Source organism: Cynocephalus volans, chromosome 5 (assembly GCF_027409185.1).
Source record: "Cynocephalus volans isolate mCynVol1 chromosome 5, mCynVol1.pri, whole genome shotgun sequence".
NCBI classification, from domain to species: Eukaryota; Metazoa; Chordata; class Mammalia; order Dermoptera; family Cynocephalidae; genus Cynocephalus; species Cynocephalus volans.
Window position 1 is genome coordinate 41,457,996 of NC_084464.1, and position 23,311 is coordinate 41,481,306.

General features: G+C 34.2%; 1 protein-coding gene across 1 annotated transcript; it reads right to left on the reverse strand.

Moving 5' to 3' along the window:
- Positions 1–2,569: 2,569 nt before the first annotated feature.
- On the reverse strand, positions 2,570–5,191 carry LOC134378121 (olfactory receptor 2G3-like). Its single transcript, XM_063097096.1, has 2 exons — positions 5,181–5,191; positions 2,570–3,515 (listed from the first exon to the last, which is right to left on the reverse strand). Exons 1-2 carry the CDS (start codon positions 5,189–5,191, stop codon positions 2,570–2,572), a joined length of 957 nt encoding a protein of 318 aa, XP_062953166.1.
- Between the last annotated feature and the right edge of the window lie 18,120 nt (positions 5,192–23,311).

The following is a 23,311-nucleotide window of genomic DNA, read 5'->3' on the forward strand; positions in this document are numbered from 1 at the left end:
AAAAATTATATTTATAAAAACTGAAAATTTTATCAACTCTCATGCAAATTAGAAAAGTAAACATAATAGAGCATGATTTAAAGTAGAAACAGAAGCATTCATATGTATTAAAAGAAATTATGACATGTAACTAAATATCAAATATCATTAGATCCCTTTGGAAGCCTCACTGATGAGGAACCTTAGTATTATTGTAATTCCCTTTTGAGTTCGGTAGGGCATTCTTTTTCTTCAGTGTTCATGTTCCTTAACAAAATAACATTAGTTTCCATCATCTTTTCATTAAAGAATTACTTAGCTTAAGGTTGGGGAAATGCTAAATCTTGATTTACATAGATGTAGAAAACCCTTATTTTTCTTTTTTTAAAAAATGAATTTATTTATTTTTTAATTGACCTGTATTGATTATACATATTTATGGGATATGGAGTAATATTTCAATACATGTATATAGTAACTGATAATCAAATTAGGGTAGTTAGCACATTCATCACCATAAAAATTTAGCGTTTCTTTGTGATGAGACTAAGCACCTCTCTGCTAGCCATTTGAGAACATATGATAAATTATTGTTAATTATAGGTGATGGATCTTGGACATGACCAGCACCACTTTGCACACAATAAGCACAAAATAGTCACCAGCCCCTCCCTTTGTAAGAAACCCCATCATTTCTGAGAAACAGAAACCCTTTTGCTTCCACAAGGGCGCAATTCTCCACCCTGGTTGCATAGCTTCTGCATTAGCGTAATGCCCCTCCTTGATTGGATCAGCCAGCCCTTGGTGCCTGATATAAGCTCTCCCACCCCCACACCTGGTGCTGTCCTTCATTTGAGTGCAGCCCCAGCTGCCCTCCACTTTGAGCACAGCCCAGCAGATTCTTTTCCTTTAATAAAGCTTGATTGGTACCTGGCGTTTCAGCTCACTTTCTTTCAAAAGGTACCTACCACTACACTGTACACCATTAGGACTTTTTTTTTTCTGTCTAGCTGTAATTTATATCCTTTAACCAAACTCTCCCTATCTTCCCCCTCTCACCTCCTCAGCCTCTAATAACTGTAATTCTAATCTATATTTCTAAAAGTTCAACTTTGTTTTTTTAGCTCCCACATGTGAGTGAGAACACGTGTTATTTATTTTTCTATGCCTGATGCCTGACTTATTTCACTTAATGTAATGTCTTTCAGGCTTTCTTTCTCTTTTACTTAGCTGGTTTTTTCGTTTTTGGTTTTACTTTGGTTTTTTTTTTTTTTTTTTTTTTTGGCTTGCCAGTACAGGGATCCAAACCCATGATCTTGGTGTTATAAGGCTGTGCTTTATCTGATCGAGTAATTGGCCAGTCTAACTTATCTTATTCAAAAAGTGCTGAAGGAACATTGGTTTCAGATTATTTAATCATAAAGTTTTGAGCAAACTGGTGAAAGTGTGAGACACTATGGATTCAGCTTCCTTTTATTTTAAGGTTTCAGTACATAAATTATTAAAGCCAAAAATATCTGAAGAAGAGTATGGCATATTAAAACCATCTTTGGTATACAAATTCCTTTTCTGCAGATACTGAGAAGTATTGGGACTACAGTGGATATACATTTCAAAAGGCAGAGTGTTGGGAGGAGGAAAAGAGCTCTTTAGAGCCAGCAACACCCATATTGGTGCAAACTCAAAATACACAGAGAAGATTCCACCAAAGGTCAGAAAGACAAAACACTAAAAGCCTCTCAACTCTGCATCTTTTATCAGAGGAAATATAATTGCTACAAATATTAGAATCCTCAAACAAATAAACATGCATGCACACATACACTCATAATATGAATTAGATTTAAATTCCCTGTTACTTTTCACTTGGCAGGGACTGAATTCCTAAGATCCCTCATGTGACAGACATTACTTAATAATCTAAAAACTCAAAATCAAAACTCCAAATCCACCACCACAGGGGATACAGTAGTCTATGGACAATCAAAATCTCAGTGAAAATCTAACTTGGCAAAGAATCAAACAGAACGTAAAAACCAAGGAAAGCTCAACCAGGAGACTTACCAGAGCAGCCAAGGTAGGGTGAGCAGAGGAATTAAGGAGGGTAGTGCAGGGGTGGTGCACTTTCAGGATGCACATTTCTGTTGGTGCAAGGATAGGATCCAGATGGACCTGTAGGAGTAGACTGCTAAAGAAGAACCCAAAGACACCAAGCTAATCAGTAGCACACTGTTTATTTTTATAAAAGAGAAATTAATGAACAGGTTTATATCACCTAATAAGGCAGAGCCAGGGTTTATCTTATAGAGAAGGAGCAGAAAGAGAAGAAAATTAACTGCAGAGATTCTGAGAACAATGTCTTCTTTGTACTCTTTTGGGCAAACTGACTGGTAGATAACAAAGATGTCAGTCTAGACTGGATATCTTTGCAAACACTAAGTAGGAAGATAAAACAATCTGAGCTCCTTATGGATTCCACAGAGGCTTGTGAGTTCAGCTTTGCAGCACCTTTGGAAGCTTTCTGGTGTCTTTCCATTGGCACCTCCATTTTAGTTAGGCCAGGTCTGTGCCTTCACCTCATGAGAATTTGTCACTCTTCTGCTCTGTGATCTTTTCTCACTAGCCTCTTCAAAGCTCCTTTTACATCTTTGTTTCTCAGAGTGTAAATTAAGGGGTTGAGGGTGGGAGTTACCACAGTATAGAAAAGTGTTATAAACTTTCCTTGACTGTGGGAGTAGGAGCTGTTGGGCTGGATATAGACAGATGTGATGGTTCCATAGAAGAAGAATACTACCAACAAGTGGGACCCACAAGTTCCAAGGACTTTACTCCAGGCTTGAGTTGACCTGATCCTCATCACTGCTTGGACAATGCACGCATATGAGACCAAGATGAGTGCCAGGGGGAGAAGCAGCAGGATCAAGGAAGCCATAAAGAGCTGGACCTCATTGGCATGAATGTCTACACAGGCCAACTTGATCATGGCAGGCACTTCACAGATAAAGTGGTAAATTCTACGGTTTCCACAACGGGGCAACTGAAGTGTGATAGTGCCCTGAATCAGGGTGTTGCCCACTCCACTTAACCATGCCATTCCTGCAAGAGACTGGCACAATCGTGGATGCATAACTATGGCATAATGGAGTGGTCGGCAAACAGCAGCATAACGATCAAATGCCATGACAGCTAGGAGAATACATTCAGTGGATCCCAGTGCCAGAGACACATAGAGTTGAATGGCACAACCTATAAGGGTAATTGTCTTGGCTGTACCACAGAGGTTCCACAGCAGCTGGGGAACAATGCTGGTGGTAAAGCAGAGGTCAACAAAGGAGAGATTGGTAAGAAAATAATACATGGGTGTATGGAGCATGGGATCCAGACAGGAGACCAGGATGATTGCTGTGTTGCCTACCAGAGTCAGGAGGTAGGAGATTAGCACAACCACAAAGAGGATCTTCTCAAGCTGCGGCTGATCAGAGAAGCCCACCAGTATGAAATCATCTCCCAAACTCTCATTAATCATCTTCATCACTCTACTCATATAAAGGGAAGAGATGAGTGTAAAAATGTAGGCATTAGTAGGAAGCAATTAGAATCAGAAGTACACTCAGGAGAAATTGACCCTCAAGGTGTAGAATGGGGGTGTGTTGTGTATAGAGAACAGGACTGAGGGAGAGAAAGAGAGACAGAGACAGAGAGGGATGGAGAGAGAGAACACTGTATACCTCCAAGAGGAAAGTAAAAGTATGCAGAACTTACAGAGATCTGTTAAAAGATATGTTGACATAAAATAGACCATACAAGAAGTGATCAATAATTAATGATTGCTCAGTTCTTCCAAATTGTTTAATTTTTTCTGGAAATCCATTGTCTTCTTTCACAACAGCATCTTGTAAGATTATAAGTAAAAGAAAAAAGGGAAGTGTTGCTGAATCCATGAACATCTTTGTAGATACTCTATCAGTTGTCAGCAGTAAAAGTTGCAAATAAAGGTCAGATATATTTTTGAAAAAAAAATTGTGTGGTTAATTCAATACACTGCCTGACACGTGCATTAGTCAATATCATGCTAAGAATGGAATATGAAATAGCCAACCATGATGTTTCAGTTACTTAATGGATATCATCCACATATTAAATAGTTTTCTTTCAACATTTTTCTTATAATGTAATAACAGGTGGCCTAATTTAGAGTACATGGGAAGAGGCTACATAAAGAAGCACTGTTGTAAGTTGAAAATAATTTTTAGTGCCTCATTAAAACTTTTCTTAGAATTGAATATTTTACATTAAAGTAAACAAAGCTTTCCAAATATTTAATTTTTGATAGATTTCATTGAAGTTGGTTATAATCTGTATTTTCCTTTAACATTATATTATGTACTAGCAGAACAGCAATTGAATATCATCTGAATAAATTAAAAAGTCACTAACTAATTTAGAAAAATTTTCATTTTATAGGTTACTTCTGATCTTTGCTGAAGGAGTTGGAAATAAGAGAAAGTATTTTTGGAAAGGGGATACAAAAAAGTTGTAGTTCATTTTCCTGTGGCAATCAGCCTTTCTTTGCAAGCTGTATGTATGTAGAGAACAAAAGGTTGAATAAAAGCTAACTAGTGAATAGCTGAGCTGTGAGGCATGGAGAGATTATTTTTGGCAAATGGAATATCATGCTAAGAATTAAAGCTGAACAGGCATGGGGTATCTGAGGTGTGGAGTACGGCTGAATACAGAACACAGTGCGAAAGTGTCATATGATTTGGCTGAACAGTAGGTACACATGAAAGGAAGAGAAATGTTTAAATTACGTTAAAGTTTTGAATTTATACAAAGGACCTTAAGGGGCAGCCTTTGAGGGCTTTTAAAGCAGGTCAAGGGGCGATGCAGGTCAGGAGAGAGCTGGTAGGTGACATATTTGAATTTAAAAAACACCAGGCCTCAGACTGCAGAATGGATCAGCAAGCAGTAAGTGGAGATATGGGAATGGGTTACTAGGATGCCATAATATTCTAAGAAAGAGATGGCATGGTGGTAGAAGGGAAGATTTATGTTCTTAGGCAGATTCTAGAGATATTTGGAACTTAGAATTAATAAGACAGGATTGACTAGACTCGAGAGTGAGAAGGATCAACGATGGGTCACAGGCTTATTTCTTGAATAACTGTCATCTACAGAGAATAACAAGAAAGCTGAAAAACTTGATCCACATATACTAGATCCACAAATACCAGATCCACATATCTCTAAATTTATGATTCCTAAAAAGGGTTGAATAGATAAGGAATATTAAACATAATTCGGTCCTGTTTTTAACTCTTTATCACACATCTTTTCCATAGTCATCATCTTGGCTATACCCAGGATGTCATAGTGGGAAACCATCATGACTCTCCCTAACAAAAAACTTTTTACTTTACAATTTGCTTATCACTTATATTCATCACGTAACTATCCAAACTTAAATTTGAATATATTATAAGATTTTTGTATCTTTCATGCAATTCAAGCAATCTATCCTTATTTCACATAATTTTTAAAAGGCTTTTAATTTATATTAATATTTAATTTGTATCATCCTAAATGGCAAAGCATTCTAGGTGGTCTCTTATATTTTGTCTTTCCGTCTTCATTACTTCTCGATACACAATTGTTAGAATTATACAAGATAGGATGTTTCTCAAAATATAATTTTTATATCTTAAATGTGAAATTCACAAACCTCAGCATTTAATTCAAGGCTCTGCGCGATTTTAGTTACCTTTCTATTTTTAGAATTATCTCCCAACAATTATCATTTGTTCTAGCCAGATCATTCCCTTCACTGCTCCGCTCACATGAAGTTTTAACTTCTTATTCAAATTTGTTGCCAATCCTATGCCTCCTCCTTTCTATAACTATTCAGTTTCCTTTACCCTTATCAAAGGCTAGTCACCTGTTAATATTCATCTCTGGCCCAACATCTTCTAAGAAGCACTCAGATCCTTTCTATAAATACTTCTCTCCTGAAATCTTTTATTATTTTGTAGTACCAAATTGCATAAGGGCCTATTTCATTGAGCATGCCAAATGTCCTAAAGTGGAAAAACCTTTTAAGATATTTCTCCTAAATTTCCTTTTTATTCTCCTCAGCATACAGGCCTACTTATGAACACAGTAGGCATTAGAGAAATACATGTTGAATAAACTAGTGCCTTTACTAATTTTATTAAACTGCTTTTCTCCATATTTTTCCTCTCTGAATGAGCAAAAATTGTGTTTACAACATATATTAAACATATAGCAATATACATATAATAATGTTCATTTTAAAACAAATACATATTTCAAAGGATACATATTATTCCCTCACCCCGATTATTTAGTCAATAAGTTTCACCATTCTTAGCAGTAATATCAGACCAGTTTTAAAAAAAAATGTAACCTGAGAAATATACTTTCCAGAAATGGTAGGGGTTTTCTTAAAGTAACTACTCTATATTTATATCTCCAACCTTTTCTTCTGATATATTTATCACGTTCATTTAACATAACCTATTTATATTCTTTTACTTGTCCCTAGGAAAATAGAACACATGATCATCATAATTTATTGCATCCCACATTTTAAACTGCGTATATTTAAATGATGAAGTATTTTTGTCTACACTTTTGAGAAAATAGAATGTTCAGAAAATCAGAAGAGCATAGTACATATACCATACATACATATACTTATATGTAAACATAAATGATCTGCCTCAGCAACATGGATGCATCCAAAGTTATGACCACATCAGAAAGAATTCATATCTTCAGTACCTTAACAAACTCCATAATTTGAAAAAAGTTTGAAAGCTAAGAGTGAGAAGTAATTCCCCAAAATGTAAGGTCCTACTCTTTCTTGGTTTTCTATTTCTGCATTTCTCTCTTCCTGAACGTACATTTTTCAAAATTGAAGGAGCTGTAAAAATACTGTTTATCTAAAATCGAACCCCTTTCTAAAATAGTGAGTCAATTTAATATGTTATTCAGAAATAAAAGCACTTAATAGAAGGTAGGCATGAAAGCTAGGTAAATTATTGGCTGAGGTTGCTTGAGGAAGACTGACATGAGCAACTGAAGAAAATAATTATAATATTTTCTCTGTACATAGAATTTGTAGTATATGTAGATGGGGAAGAGAACAGATGTAGTCCTCATAAATTCCTCACCTGTGGAAATTTTGTTTCTTCACTCTTCTAGTCAGTTTCATATGCCAAAGTGAGGATGCTTATAAATGAGGTTTCTAGACCATGAGCTTCTAAAAATTGATCTCTGAATTCAAGACCAAGTTTGGGGTGTGAGTGCTTATTGCTAGAGCCAGAACACACTGAAGTTTGTTACTGTAGCAGGAAATAATATCAGGACCACATTGGGACCTTGGGAACCTTATATTCCTAATAGGGCAATTAGTACCAAGCACAAGAGTGACCAAGAACGAAGGCCTCCTAGGGAAAGGCCTACTTCTGAGCACTTAGGTCTTCAATCTGAAAGGTTACCAGGCCTGTAGTACACATGCAAAAATAAAATCCTGAAAAAGTGAAAATAAAGTTCTCATCCTTAGCAAGGTACATGTATAGAGGCATGATTTCCAGGGAATTATCACCATTTCCTCCATGTTTAAATAATCACTATATAATCAAGACATAATTACCAATACCTCATAAGCTGAATACATGAACATATTTCACAAATCAAAGTATTCTAATAAAACAGATTTTCACATGTGTGTTATGTTTCAGGTAGACTGCAACAGAAGATTTGCTAGTAACATATTTGCTTTGGTCAGCATTTCTAAACTTTTAAAAAGATTCCCTAGTCAAACAAGTTTGAGATACTCAGTATAAACACTTAGAAATTCACAAAGTACATCAGTGTAGTAAGAGCTATGCTTGCTTATATAAGATTTCTTTTAGAACATTCCCTCATCCCTAATCATTTGGCCATAAAACATTTTAATGAGTGTTAAAAAATTTTGTGTAAATAAGATAGCAGAACAAGTTTTGAGAGATGCCGTTACAGAAATACACATTTGAGAATAGAAAGGGCAATTGGGTATTGATATCACCCATAAATCACTAGTTCTAAGCATGCAAAGAATATGAATTTTACATGGAGTTACCCTGAAATTTCTAGGGCAAGATTGAGGTAGACACAGGAAATCCTTCTCTCACTTATAACTTTGAGAGGATCCTGAAACTGGACTCAGTTCATTAAAAGTCATACCTAGTAACAAACTGAGAGCAGACATTATATGCAAATATTGAAAACTGATGAATAAGTGATAATAGATCCAAAATAAAGACATTATTATTATATATAGGTAAAATTAAGTTAAAACCCCTTTTTGAACAGATTAATTTTTAGCTGGGTTTGAGAACAATATAACCAAAATTAGAAATTATTTTAAAAATAGAAAAGCATGAGAATTAGGGAAGAATAAGTAAAAACATATTAAATGCTCTAATATCTTCTTACATTTTGTTGAAAAATATGTTTAAAGGGGTTCATTTGAGGATAATTCTTGGTAAGTAAATATAGGCTACATAAAGTTTACACCATCAGACAGAAACAAAGAATGTTAAAAAAAATTGGCAGAGCTGAGTGAGCAACCTGTGAAAAGGCAACCAACAAGAAGCCCCTGGCAGCCCCTCCCACCACCCAAAAAGGAGGCAAGTGAACATCTGCAAGCAGGCAGCACCACAAACACCATTTCCATGAAGGTGATCCACTACAGACAATGCCATAGCTACTGCTGCCACAAGGACAGCTCACTGCTACAGTAATGTCCAGGATGACCCTGCAGGAAGCTCACCACATACCAACTGGATTGACACAAGGAGAGTCACTAGTGGAGCCTGCAAATAGAGGAAGGAATCTTTCTCCTCAAAGCCCACTCCAGAGTAATAGAAGAAACAACTGCTCTATCAGTTGTCCAGGAATCAACGAAGATAAACTAGAAATACAAATAAACAAGAAAATATGATACCACCAAAGAATACAGTAATTCTCAAGAGCCAGACCTCATAGAGCAGTAAACCTTTGAAATGTATGAAAAGGAATTCCAAGCAGTGATCTTAGGAAAACTCAAAGTGATAAGTGAATGCTCCCTTGGAGAACATAATAAAACAAGAAAAAAATCCAGAATATGAAGGAGGAAATTTCCAAAGAGATTAATACCTTAAAAAGACTATAGCAGAAATTGTGGAACTGAAAGACTCATTCAGTTAAATCAAAAACACAACTGAGAACTTAAGCAGCAGGTTAGAGCAAGTAGAAGAAAGAATTCCAGATCTGAAAAACAGTCTTTTCAAAATAACCCAAGCAGACCACAACAAAAAAAAAAAAAAAGAATTTTAAAAAATGAAGAAAATCTAAGAGAGCTAGCAGACAACCATAAGCACATGAACGTCGAATCACAGGCATTCTAGAAGGGGAGGAGAAAGGAAAAGTCACTGAAAACTTATTCAAGGGAATAATAACAGAAAAGTTTCCAGCTTTAGAGAGAGAGAGACAGATCTTCTGATCCAGGAAGAACAAAGATTCTCAAACAGATTTAATACAAAAAGATCCTCCTCAGAATACATTACAGTAAAACTGGCAAAGCACAAAGACAAGAAGAATTCTAAAAGGAACAAGAGAAAAGCATGAAACCCCCTATAAGGGAGCCCCCATCAGAAAAACAGCAGACTTCTGAATTGAAACTCTACAGGTCAGAAGAAAATGGGATGATACATTCAAAATACTAAAAGAAAAAAAAATGCCAGCCAAGAATTTTATACCCAGCAAGGCTATCCTTCAGAAATGAGGGGACAATAGTGTATTTTCCAGACAGGCAAAATCTGCAGGACTTCACCATCACACAACCAGCCCTGCAAGAAATTCTCAAGGGAGTTCTACAACAGGAATCTGAAAAACAATAATCACTACTACAAATACACATGAAAGAACAAAACCAGCTGTTAAAACAAAAATACAAATGAGAAAGAGAAAGAAATTAAATCATATCACCTCAAAAAACCAACAAACGTTGAAGACGAACAATAAAAGGTGAAGAAAGGAACAAAAGATATTTAAAACATCGAACGAAAAGCAGTAAAATGCTAGAAGTAAAACAATAACTCTCAATAGCAGCCCTAAATGTAAATGAATTAAACTCCCCATTCAAAAGACAAAGACTGATTGATTGGATTAAAAACTAGACCCAACTATATGCTGTCTTTAAGACACTCACCTCATCTATAAAGATACATACAGACTAAAAGTGCAAACATGTAAAAAGATATACACTCCTTCAAAAGTAAGGAAGAGATCAAGACATTGTCAGATAAACAAAAGCTGAAGGAATTTTTTACCACTAGACCTATTCTACAAGAAATGCTAAAGGTAGTTCTTCAAGTTGAAATGAAAGGACATAAAATGGTAACTCGAAGGCATGTAAAGAAATAGAGATTTTTGGTAAAGATAAATAAATGATCAAATAAAAAGCTACTGTTATTGTATTTTTTGCTTTGTAACTCCATTTTTTAATTCCCCACATAGTTTAAAGATAAATGCATAAAAATTATAAGTTTATGTTCTTGGACACAAAATGAGTATGCAATTTGTGAAAACCATACTGAGGGGGATGGGATTGTACAAGAGCAAAGTTTTTGTATTTTATTGAAGTTAATTGGTCACAATTCAAATTAGGCTTTATAACTTTAGAATGCTAAATGGAATCCCCATTGTGACAACAAAGAAAAGGTCTATAGAATATACTCAAAAGGATATGAGAAGCAGATAAAAATAATTTGGTACAAAAAATTAACTGAACATAAAAGAAGGTATTGATGAAGGAAAGAAGAACAAAAAAGTATAAGACATACAGAAAATAAATATGAAAGTCCTTCCTCATCAATAATTATTTTAATGTAAATGTATTAGACTCTTTGATTAAAGGCAGAGATTGGCAGGATAGATATTAAAACATAATCCAACTACATACTTGTCCAAAAGAGACTCATTTTAGATACAAAGACACAAGTAGATTAAAAGAGAAGAATGGAAAATGACATTCCATGCAAATAAGCTCTAGAGAGCTTAGTGGCTGTATTAATATCAGAAAAACATAGACTTTATGTCAAAAACTATTCCATGAGACAAATAAAAAATTAATGCATTGAAGAAAGAGTCAACCCAAGAAGATATCGCCATTATAAATACATATGCAAGTAACAAGAGAATCCCAAAATATATGAAACAAAAATATGCAGAATTAAAGGGAGAAATAGTCATGTCTACAATAACAGCTGAAGACTTTAACACTCTACTTTCAATAATGAACAGAACATCTATACCAAAGATCAATAAGGAAATAGAGGACTTGAACAACACTATAAACCAACTAGACCTAGCAGAAGTACACACATTATACCTAAAAATAGCACTATATATGTTCTTTTCAATACATGTGGAAAGGATAGACTATATGTAAGGTCACAAAACAGTTTTTAATAAATTTTAAGAGAATGAAATCATACAAAGTATTTTCTATGAACTCAGTGAAATTAAACTAAAAATTAATAACAAAATGAAAGCAAAAACTCACAAATATGTGGTGTGTGTATTAGTCAGGGTTCTCCAGAGAAGCAGAATCAATATAACATGATATAAATATATGAACGGGATTTATTAGGGGAATTAGCTCATGCAATTTTGAAGAAAACTCTCATGATAGGCCATTTGTAAACTGGATGCCAGTAGCATGGCTCAGTCCAAGTCCAAAGGCCTCAAAACTGGAGAAGTGATGGTGTCCTTGGTGTAAGTCCTGGAACCCAAATGTCGAAGAGTCTCAAGCTCTGATGTCCATGCACAAGAGAAAAGAGTGTATCCCAGATCCAGCGGATAGAGAGATTGACCTTTTTTCTCTGCCTTTTGGTCTCTCCCAACCACCAGCAGATTGGATGGTTCCCACTCACACTGAGGGTGGGTCTTTCCCACCCCATCCACTCAGGCTCTCATACTAATCTCTGCTGGAAACACTCTCATGGACACCTAAAAAGATAGCTTTACCAGGTTTCTTGGCATTCCTTAATCTAATCAAATTGACACCCAGAATTAACCTTCACAAATCCACCCCTTGTCAACTTGGTGTCCCTACTAGATTATACTTAATCTTCAAATGGTACAATAACGTAATAGTTTTGCCTAACTTGATACAACTATCCTATACAACTGAAAACATGTTAATTCCTTTCCTTTTTACTAATCTTTTTAGCACATTGGATTTTTCTCCTGACAATGCTTTCTGCTTCCTTAGCACATGGTCAGGCTGCAAACTTTCCAAATCTTTACACTCGCTTCCCTTTTAAATTCTAACTTCATGTCATGCCTTTGCCACAGTAACTAAAGGTAGGTTGTTACAAGTAGCCATGCAGCTTCCTGAATGTTTTGCTGCTTAGAAATTTCTTCTGCCAAATAATCTGGTTTACAGCTTTTAAGTTCCAACTTCCACAAAATTCTTGGGCATGGACACAACACAACCAAGTTCCTTGCCAGTTCACAGCAAGGGTGAGCTTTGCCTCGGTTTCCAATAAGTCCCTTCTTATTTACATCTGAGACCTTCTCAGAATGGCCTTTATTGTCCATATTTTTATCAGCATTCTGCTCACCACAATGTAACCAGATATTCCAAACTTTCCCTCATCTTTTTGTCTTCTTCTGAGTCCTCCAAACTCCTACAACTTTTCTTCAATGCCCAGTTTCAAAGCCACTTCCACATTTTCAAGTATTTCTTATGAGTAACACCCACTTCCCTGGTACCAGTTTTCTGTATCAGTCCATTTCTGTTGCTTATAACAAAATACTCAAAACTGGGTGATTTATAAGAAAACAAAATTTATTGCTTACAGTTTCTGAGGCTAGGAAGTCCAAAGTCAAGGGAACAGAGCTGGTGGAGGTCTTGGTGGTGGTGACAGTGATGGCAGGGTATCACATTGTGAAAGTGGAGGAGCAGAGAGAGCAGAGAGAGAGAATGTCTCTCCTCCTCTTTTAAAGCCCTCAGACCACAATTTTATATCTATTCACTACCTCACGGTCCTACAATCCAATCACATCTTAGAGGCTCACCTTTCAATTACCATAATAGGATTTCCCACCCTCTGAACAGTCACAGTGGGGGCTAAGTTTCTAAGACGTAAAATTTGAGGGATACAATTCAAGCTTCAATGAGTTTTGGGGGACATAATTCAATAGTGCTACATGTAGTAATTAACACACTTTTAACTAGTTTGGGAAGAAATAACATGGAAAAATAGAAAATACTTTGAGATGAATGAAAATAGGAGCACAACATACAAAAACTTATGTGATACAGTGGGAACAGTACTGGGAGAGAAATTTATAGCTGTAAATGCCTACATTAAAACAAAAAATCTCAGCAGAGGAAAAAAGGTGGACTAATGGATACAAAACTATGCTATCTACCCTAAGTGAATCATTATGCAGTATATGCATATGTTGAAACAACACATTGTAGCCCACAAAAATAAATATAAATAAAATTGAAAAAATCTCTCAAATTAGTAACCTAGTTTTACATCTTAAGTAACTAGAAAAAGAAGAGCAAATAAAACCCAAAGCCAGAGGAAAGAAAGAAATGATAATAAATAAAGTAGAAAAACGAAATAGAGAAGAGAAAAGCAATAGGGAGAAATCAGCAAAACCAAACATAAGCTTTTGAAAATATCAACAAAATTAACAAATCTTTAGCTATACTGATTATGAAAAAAGAAACTAGAAAGAAGACTCAAATTACTAACATCAGAAGTAAAAGTGGAGAGGTCACTACTAACCTTAGAGAAATAAAAAGGACTATAAAAGAATACTATGAAGAATTGTATGCTGTAGGTGAAATGGATAAATTCTTAGAAAAATAAAAAGTACCAAAACTGACTCAAGAAGAAATACAAATTTATCATTGCAAAAACTTATTATTTCTTTGTAATGAGAACATTTGAGCTCTTCTCTTCTAGCCATTTGAGAACATAAAATAAATTATTATTAGTTATAGATGCTTAGCATTACTGTATACCACTAGAAATTATTTTCCCTATCTAATGGTAATTTTTTCTGAACTTATCTGTAACAGGTAAATAGGCAATCAATAATGATTCAAAATCAAAATAAAAGCCCTGGACCAGATGGCTTCACTGATGAATTCTGCCGATCACTTAAAACAGAATTAACATCAATCCTTCTCAAACTCTTTCAATACATGGAAGACAATGAAAGACTTCTTAACTCATTCTGTCAGGTCACTATTACTCTGATACCCAAGACATAGACATCACATAAAAAGAAAACTACAGATGAACATCCTTATAACATAAATGCAAAACAAAAACAAAAAGAAAACAAAAGCTAAGAAACTAAATTGGGCAGTATATTGAAAGTATTATACACTGTGCATGAATGGGATTTATCTCAGAAATGTAAGGATGATTTTCAACATAAAGTAATCACTATAATACACTATGTTAATAGAATGAAGGGGGGTGGGTGGAACACATGATTGATGCCAAAAACATATTTGATAAAATACAAAACCCTTTCATGATAAAAAGACTTGATAAACACTTCCTCAACCTGATAAAAGGCATTTATGATAAACCCACAGTTAACACACGCAGTGTGAGAGACTGAAAACCTTCCCCCTAACATCAGAAACCAGACAATGATATATGCTATGCCACTTCAATTCAAACATTGTACTGGAAATACATACAGAGCAATTGGGCAGGGACAACAAACTTTTAAAAAATCCAATTTGGAAAGGGAGAAGTAAACTTTCTCAATTCACAGATGGCATGAACATATATGAGTGTAGTTCAAAAAGTTCATGAAAAGATTCATATTCTTTTAATTCTATTTTTCCATGAACCTTTTGAAGTACCTTGTATATAGAAAATAGCAAAGAATCCACAAAACATAATTACAGCTAATAAACAAATCCAGAAAAATTGCAAAACACATGATCAACATACAAAAATAAGTTATATTTCTATAGAGTAACAGTAAACAATCTGGAAGAAAATTTAAAAAACAACTATTTATCATAGGATCCAAAATAATAAAATACCCAGAAATGAATTTAACCTTGAAAATAAAAGACTTGTATACTTAAAACTACAAAACATTGCTGAAAAAAAAATAAAGAAGACCTAAATAAAGACATTCTGTGTTAATCCTTATGGATTAAAAGACTTAATGGTAAGATTGCACCAAAGTGATTTATAGATTCAATAAAGTCACTATTAAAATTCATATGATCTTCTTTTCAGAAATGAAAAAGCCAGTCAAATTTATATGGAAGTGTAAGATCCCCAAATAGCCAAAACAATATTGAAAAAGAAGAACAAAGTTGAAAGACTCACACTTTCAAAAATTCCCACAAAGCTACGGTGATCAAAATAGTGTGACACTGCTAAAAGGATAGTCACTTAAACCAATGGAATATAATTGACAGCTCAGAAATAAACCCATACATCTATGGCCATTGATTGTTGATAATGGTGCCATGATCATTGGATGGGAGAAAGAGTAGTCTCTTTCATAAATGGTGTTGGAAAACTCAATATTAACATTCAAAAGGATGAAGCTGGACCCCTATCTCACACCTTATAAAAAAAAAAAGAGAACTTTAAAAAATCAAAGACTTAAATGTAAGTTAAAACTATAAAACTGTTAGAAAAAAAGTAGGGTAATGTCTTCTTGACTTTGGATTTTGCAATGAATTTTTAGAGATGACAAAATAAGGGACAAAAGAAAAAGTAGATAATTTGGACATTATGAAAACTATAAAATTTTATTTGTCAAAAGACAGTATCAAGGAAGTAAAAGACAATGTATAGAATAAGATAAAATATTTGCAAATTATATGCCTGAAAAAGCCCAATATCCAGAATATATAAATATCTCATATAATTCAATGATAAAATGATAAAATTTTTAAAAAGAAATCATACAATGTCTACACTTAGACCACATGGAATTAAACTGAATTCAGTCATAGAAAGATAAGTGAAATATTCCAAAATATGTGGAGATTAGACAATACACTTCTAAGTAATACATAGGTGAAAGAAGAAATCTCCTGAGAAATTTTAAAATATTTCAAACTAAATAAAAATGAAAACCCAGTTTATCAACATTTGTGAGATGCAGTTCCAAAGTAAAGAAAAGACTATAAATAATAAAAGAATTAGAGCAGAAATTGACAAAATTGAAAACAGGCAATCAATACAGAAAATTAAAACCAAAAGCTGATTCTTTGAAAACAAAAGATCAATACAATAGATAACCTTCCAGCCAGGTTAACTAAAAGAAAAAGAGAGAGAGGACACAAATTACTGATATTAGAAATGAAAGAGGGGCATCACTACAGATCCCATGGACATTAAAAGGATAATAATAGAATACTATCAGCACCTCTATGCTAACATATTTCACAATCTAGATGAAATGAACCAACTTCTTGGAAGACACAATATGTCACTAGTTTTGGCCTAATTGGCCTAATATATTCTGGGTAAGCATTTGTGGACAAGTACATAGGTACAGTTGTGTTCAAAACCATGAAATACCATTAATTCTCTAGAGTTAAGTTTAAAGCCCTTTAGTAATTCTGTCATTTTGTTAAATTTATTTTGCTGCCAAATCCAATGTGGAAACTTTCGAAGCTCTCTAATCCCCCCCCCCGTTACCCCCACTTAAACTAAATGATAAGAAAACAAACAACTCAATTTAAAAAATGGGCCATAGACATTAATAGACACCTCACTAAAGAAGATATACAGATGGCAAATAAACATGTAAAAAGATTCTCCACACCATATGTCATCAGGGAAATGCAAATTAAAACAATAATGAGATAACGTTACTCATCTATTAAAATGGCCACAATCCAGAACAATGATAACACCAAATGTGGAACAGCAGGAACTCTCACTCTCTGCTGGTGGGAATACAAATTGGTACAGACACTTTGGAAGACAGTTTGACAGTTTCTATAAAACAAGCATATTCTTACTATACTATCCAGCAATAGAGCTCCTAGATATTTACTCAAGGAAGTAGTAAATTTATTTTCACACAAATACCTGAACATAGACATTTATATCAGCTTTATTCATAATTTCTAAAACTTGGAAAAAACCAAGATATCCTTTAGTAGGTAGGTGGATAAAGAAACTGGTACTTACAAATAATGGAATAGCTATCAAGTCATGAAAAGCCATGGAGGAAACTTCATTGCATATTACAAAGAGAAATAAGTCAATCTAAAAGTTTACATACTGTATAATTCCAACTGCTTAACATTCTGAAAAAGGCAAAATTATTGAGATAGTAAAAAGATCAGTGGTTGCCAGGAGTTGGTGGAGGGAGGATAAGGGATGAACAGATAGAGCACAGAGGGTTCTTAGGGCACTGAAAATACTTTGTATGATAATATAATGGTAGATTGATGTCATTATACATTTGTCCAAATGCAAAGAATGCATAACTCCAAAAGTGAAACCTTATGTAAACTATGGACCTTGGGTGATAAGGATGTTTCAAAGTAGGTTCATCAGTTGTGACAAATGTACTGCTCTGGTGGGATGCTGATAGTGGGGGAGGATATGCATGTGTAGGCATGGGGAATATACAGAAAATCTCTGTATCTTCCTCCAAATGTTGTTATGAGCTTAAAACTGCTCTAAAAATATTAAAAACTAACAACACTCTCACCCCCAAAAAACACTTAAAGCAACAACAACAAAAGTGGAAAACAGGATCATATACCATGACCAAATGGGATTAATCCCTGGGATTCAAATATGGTTCAATGTACATAAATCAGTAAATGTGATACCCACATCAGTAAAATGAAGGACAAAAATCATGATCATCTCAATTGATGTAGAAAAAGCATTTAAGTAAATTCAAAACCTTTCCATGATAAAAATTCTCTGCAAGTTAGGTGTGAAAGAAAAGTACCTCAAGATAATTAAGGGCATATATTGCAAGCTCTGAGCTAACATTATACTGAACAGTGAAAAGCTGAAAGCATTTTCTCTAAGATCAGGAAGACAACAAGGATGTACACTCACGCCATTTTTATTCAACATATTACTAGAAGTCCTAGCCAGAGATTTTAGGCAAGAAAATGAAATAAAAGTCATTCAAATTGGAAAGAAAGAAGTAAAATTGTCTGTTTGGTGACAACATGATCTTCCTGCAAAGAAAAGAAATACACACTGTGAAAAAGGCCAGTGGTTTAACCATCAGTTTGTTACCTTAAAATTGTACAAATAAAGTACAGACTAGATTGCACTGATTCTGGCCTAAGTTGATCTCTACCTGAAGAGTGGATTAGTGTATGTTATAGTAAATTTTACGAAGCAAATAATAAAGGACTGCCTGAGTACATCAAATGAACTAGTGAAAAGAAAGTATTTCCAAAGCATTACATGCTAAAATCCTTTTAACCTTCAATTTTCCAAAGTCTTCTTTCCTATTTACCATAAATCTGTTTTAAAAGTTGAGATCATGAAGTAATTCCAAGGAGCTGAGCTCAAGATAGACACTGGGAAGCAGCAGAGGCTGGCTGCACAGCTTGTAAAAATGATTGTGCCATTTTCATTCCAGGAAAGGGATGACAGAGTGCTCATCTCATGTGCCAACTGGGGAGGATTCTGAGGCAATGCTCAGTGCAGCAAAAGAGAGTGGAGGGGTTGGTTAACTATGTCTGTTATGATCATTAAAAAAAGTCTTAGTGTATTCCTTCTTTCTCAGTGGCATGTTCTGAAGAAAGCATGGGGTTAGTGAGCTTCAAAAGTTTCCATACTGGCTTTGGCAGCAAAATAAATTTTGAAAAATGACAGAATTACTAAAGGGCTTTAAACTTAACTCTAGAGAATTAATGGTACTTCATGCTTTTGAGCAAGACCGTATCTATGTACTTGTCCACAAATGCTTACCCAATAGATATTACCATGGTCCAATTAAGCCAAAACTAATGATGCCACAAAATGAATATTTACTGGTTAGTTAATAATATTAGAAATAACTTTTCTTTTACAATGAATATTAAGCTTTTGGTTAGCACACTTAAAAAAATTACCTTATTATCAGAAATATGTGAATACATTATTAAATTCAATAAATGTTGATGGACTCTACTGGTACACAAAATACTTAATTGAACTTATCAATAAAGGCACCAAAGTATTTTAGAAGGAAAAAAAAAAAGCACTTCTCTTAGACAGGCATCTTTTAATTAGGCAACTTTGTGCCAACAGCACAACCACATTCAGTAGCTCTGATAATTTGCCTTCATTTCCTTCTCTCATACTTCTGCTTTCAGTATCTTCTCCAACAAAAATTTTCCTTATTAATTCATCTTGCTACCGATCACTTGCCTTAGCATTCCTTTACTATTTGGGTAAATCATTTAATATTATACAAATTAACATACTTGTTTTAGAAAGTCTTAACAAGTATATGAGGGTACTTCAAAAACTTCATGGAAAGATTTTTATTATCTTTTAATTCTATTTTTCCACAAACTTTTTGAAGTACCCCAGCACTTTGCTCTTTGGTGTTGACTGATGGAGAGAGCTATCTTTCCGTGTCAAGGATAGAAAATATGCACAATCACAACAGATTTTCTCAACTTAATTGAAATACCTGCTTGAGAGGTTATTCCTGAATCTGTAACGGTTAGATTCTGGGGTGACCAATGAAAAATCCAAAAATATCAGTGTCTTTTTAATTTAATCAATTAATTTATTTATTTTGAAAAATTAACAGGGCAATTTATTTAAAAAGGAAATAAAAACAATAAATACATGAAATGTTTAAAGTTACTAGTAATCAAAAGAAATGCAGATTTAAATAAGATATCATTTCATACATCAACCTGGCAAAAAAGGAAAAGATAAAAGAAGAAAGATATTACCTAGTATGAGTGAACCTGGAGAAATATCTAAAACCTTAAAAATTTCCTAATCTTTTGATATAAAATTCTGCTTATTAGAAGTAATCCTGAAAGGTTCATTACAACAATTTTAATAATTAAAAATTGGAATTTAATTAAAAAGTAAAGAATAAATCATAGTATATCTATATTACTCAATACTATACAACAATTAAAAAGGATAAAATAGACATGTATTAATATATTGCAATACATTATACAAGAACAACTTGCTACAAAATTGTATCTATGCTGTGATCCTCTTTAATATGACACATAACTGCTTAACATATTTTTTATTATTATTATGAATATTCAGGAGGTACAAAGCTGATTGTCACCCTTCCTGGCATGATGTGAGGGCCAGATTAATAAGAAGTTATCTCTCATACTAAGAAGTCTAATTTGTCTAAAATCCAGCCTCCTTCTATCTTTCTGTTCCAACATCCCTTAGGTTTGGCACTTGTTGTCCTTATTGATTAAGCTGTAGACTGAGGTCCAGGGCCACTGGATAGATGCAGAAGGGTCAAAAATAAGACATTCCCTTTCCTTTAAGGAGACCCCCTGAATATCCCAACCTATGTCAATTTACATTTTATTGACCAGAATTAGTGTAGCATGCACCTAGCTACAAGAGAAGCTGAGAAATACATTTTTTAACAGAATACATTTGGCACACTAAATAAATTTATTATTCTGTTACTAAGGAGTTAAAGAATGGTAGAGAAGATAACCGTCTTCTCCAATTCTCATAAATCTAATGACAAAACCTTGGTTCTATATCTGATTCAAACAATGATAACTGTAAGAACTACATTTTAATCATTTTCAAGCAATCAGGTTCTAATTCAGGAGTCCTAAAATTTAAAAAAAGTAGAAACCAGAATAGAGTTGAAATAACACATGCTTTATGCGGAATTCCAAAAAGGAAGTTGCACTTATTTCATTTGAACAGTCTGCAATAAGGGGAATTTTCCATCCAAATGACACCTTCCACTTCCCTATTCTTTCTCCTTTGACTTTATATTATTAATATATTTATTCAGTAACTTACTCATTTTTCTTTATAATAATGAGCATTCAGTCCCTTGCCCAGCTCTTTTGCCATGATAAAAATACTTTTTTTTATTTTTTATTTTAACTTCTAAGATACATTGTAGTTGATATTTATGTCCTTTTACCCATTCCTCTTTCCCCCTTCCTTTTCTCCCCTCCCCCCACTACATCATATCTGTTCACTTGTCTTAACAAGTTCAAGAAATTGTTGTGATTGTTGTGTCTTCTTCCCCCTCACCCTTTATTTACTTGTTTATTTATTTATTTATTTTTAGCTCCCACAAATAAGTAAGAACATGTGGTATTTCTCTTTCTGTGCCTGAATTGTTTCACTTAATATAATTTTCTCTAAGTCCATCCATGTTATTGCAAATGGTGGTATTTCATTCTTTTTTATAGCAGACTAGTATTATCCCATTGTGTAGATATACCACAGTTTCCTTATCCACTCATCTGATGATGGACATTTGGGCTGGTTCCAATTCTTGGCTACTGTAAATAGTGCTGCAATAAACAAGGGAGAACAGGTATCCCTTTGGCATGATGATTTCCATTCCTCTGGGTATATTCCTGATAGAGGAATAATTGGGTCATTTGGTAGATCTATCAGTAATTGTTTGAGGAACCTCCATAATATTTTTCATGAATGCTGCACCATTTTGAAGTCCCACCAGCAGTGTATAAGAGTTCCTTTTTCTCTGCAATCTTGCAGCACTTATCATTCTCAGTCTTTTGGATATTAGCCATCCTAACTGGAATGAGATGGTATCTCAAAGTGCTTTTGATTTGCATTTCTCAAATGCTGAGCGATGTTGAGCACTTTTCATGTGTTTGTTAGCCACTTGTATATCTTCCTTTGAGGAATTTCTATTCAGCTCCTTTGCCCATTTTTTAATTGGGTTAATTGCTTTTTTGCTGTAAAGATGTTTGAGTTCCTTTTATATGCTGGATATTAATCCTTTGTCAAATGTATATTTTGCAAATATTTTCTCCCACTCTGTTGGTTGTCTTTTCACTCTATTTGTTTGGTTGTTTACAAAATTGTACTACTTTTATTTTACTTGCACAACAAAGACAAAGAAAATAAAGAAAGGGATACGTGGCACATGTTACCTTAAAATAAAAAGAAAGAAAGAAAATGCTGCAATAGAGAAGAAAACCAAACTAAACCAAACCCAAACAAAACAAAACAAAAAACAGAAATCTATCATTATATGTTATTCTTCCTACTAGGTGAATCAAGGAAAAACCGTGTAGAGAAAAAAGCAACCCATTTAAAAACACTGCGCTTCTCTTTGTCTTTCTTTCAAACCACTACATCCTCATCATAATTGTCTTGTATTTGAACAATTGCTCTTTGGGTTTTTAAAAATTAATAAATTTAAATATTCTTAATAAAGAATATTCATGAGATACAAAGCTAATTGTCACCCCTTGTGGTCATGATGTGAGGGCCAGACTCATACTGGGTGCACACCCATTACCAGAAATTACTTTTGTACCCTGGACGCTATTGGTTTTTTCATTTGCTCTGCAGAAGCTTTTTAGTTTAATGTAATCCAATTTGTTTACTTTTCCATTGGTTGCCTATGCTTTTAGTGTCACATTCATGAAGTCTGTGCCCACTCTTACTTCTTGAAGTGTTTCTCCTATGTTTACTTCAAGGAGTTTTATTGTTTCAAGATGCATATTTAATTCTTTAATCCATTTTGAGTTGTTTTTGGTATCTGGTGAGAGGTATGGGTCTAGTTTCATTCTCCTACATATGACTACCCAGTTTTCCCGGCACCATTTGCTGAAGAGGCAGTGTCTTCCCCACTTTGTAGACTTGGTGCCTTTATCAAAGATCAGATGGCTTTAGTTGTATAGGTTGATTTCTGGGTTCTCTATTCTATTCCACTGATCTGTGTGTCTGTTTTTATGCCAGTACCATGCTGTTTTGGTTATTATAGCTTTGTAGTATAGTTTAAAGTCAGGTAGTGTTATACCTCCAGCTTTACTTTTTTTTGCTCAGGATTGCTTTTGCTGTGCATTGTATTTTGTTATTCCATATAAATGTCTGGATAGTTTTTTCCATTTCTGAGAAAAATGTCATTGGAATTTTGATGGGGATTTCATTGAATCCATTGTCAACCAGTACCTGAGGGGAGACATGGGGGAATGAAAAGACACTTTTGGGATCAGGAGGACCATACAGACTGATGACCTATATGGTGTTCTAGTTTATTTTAGGGTCCTTTTTATAAGCCAGTG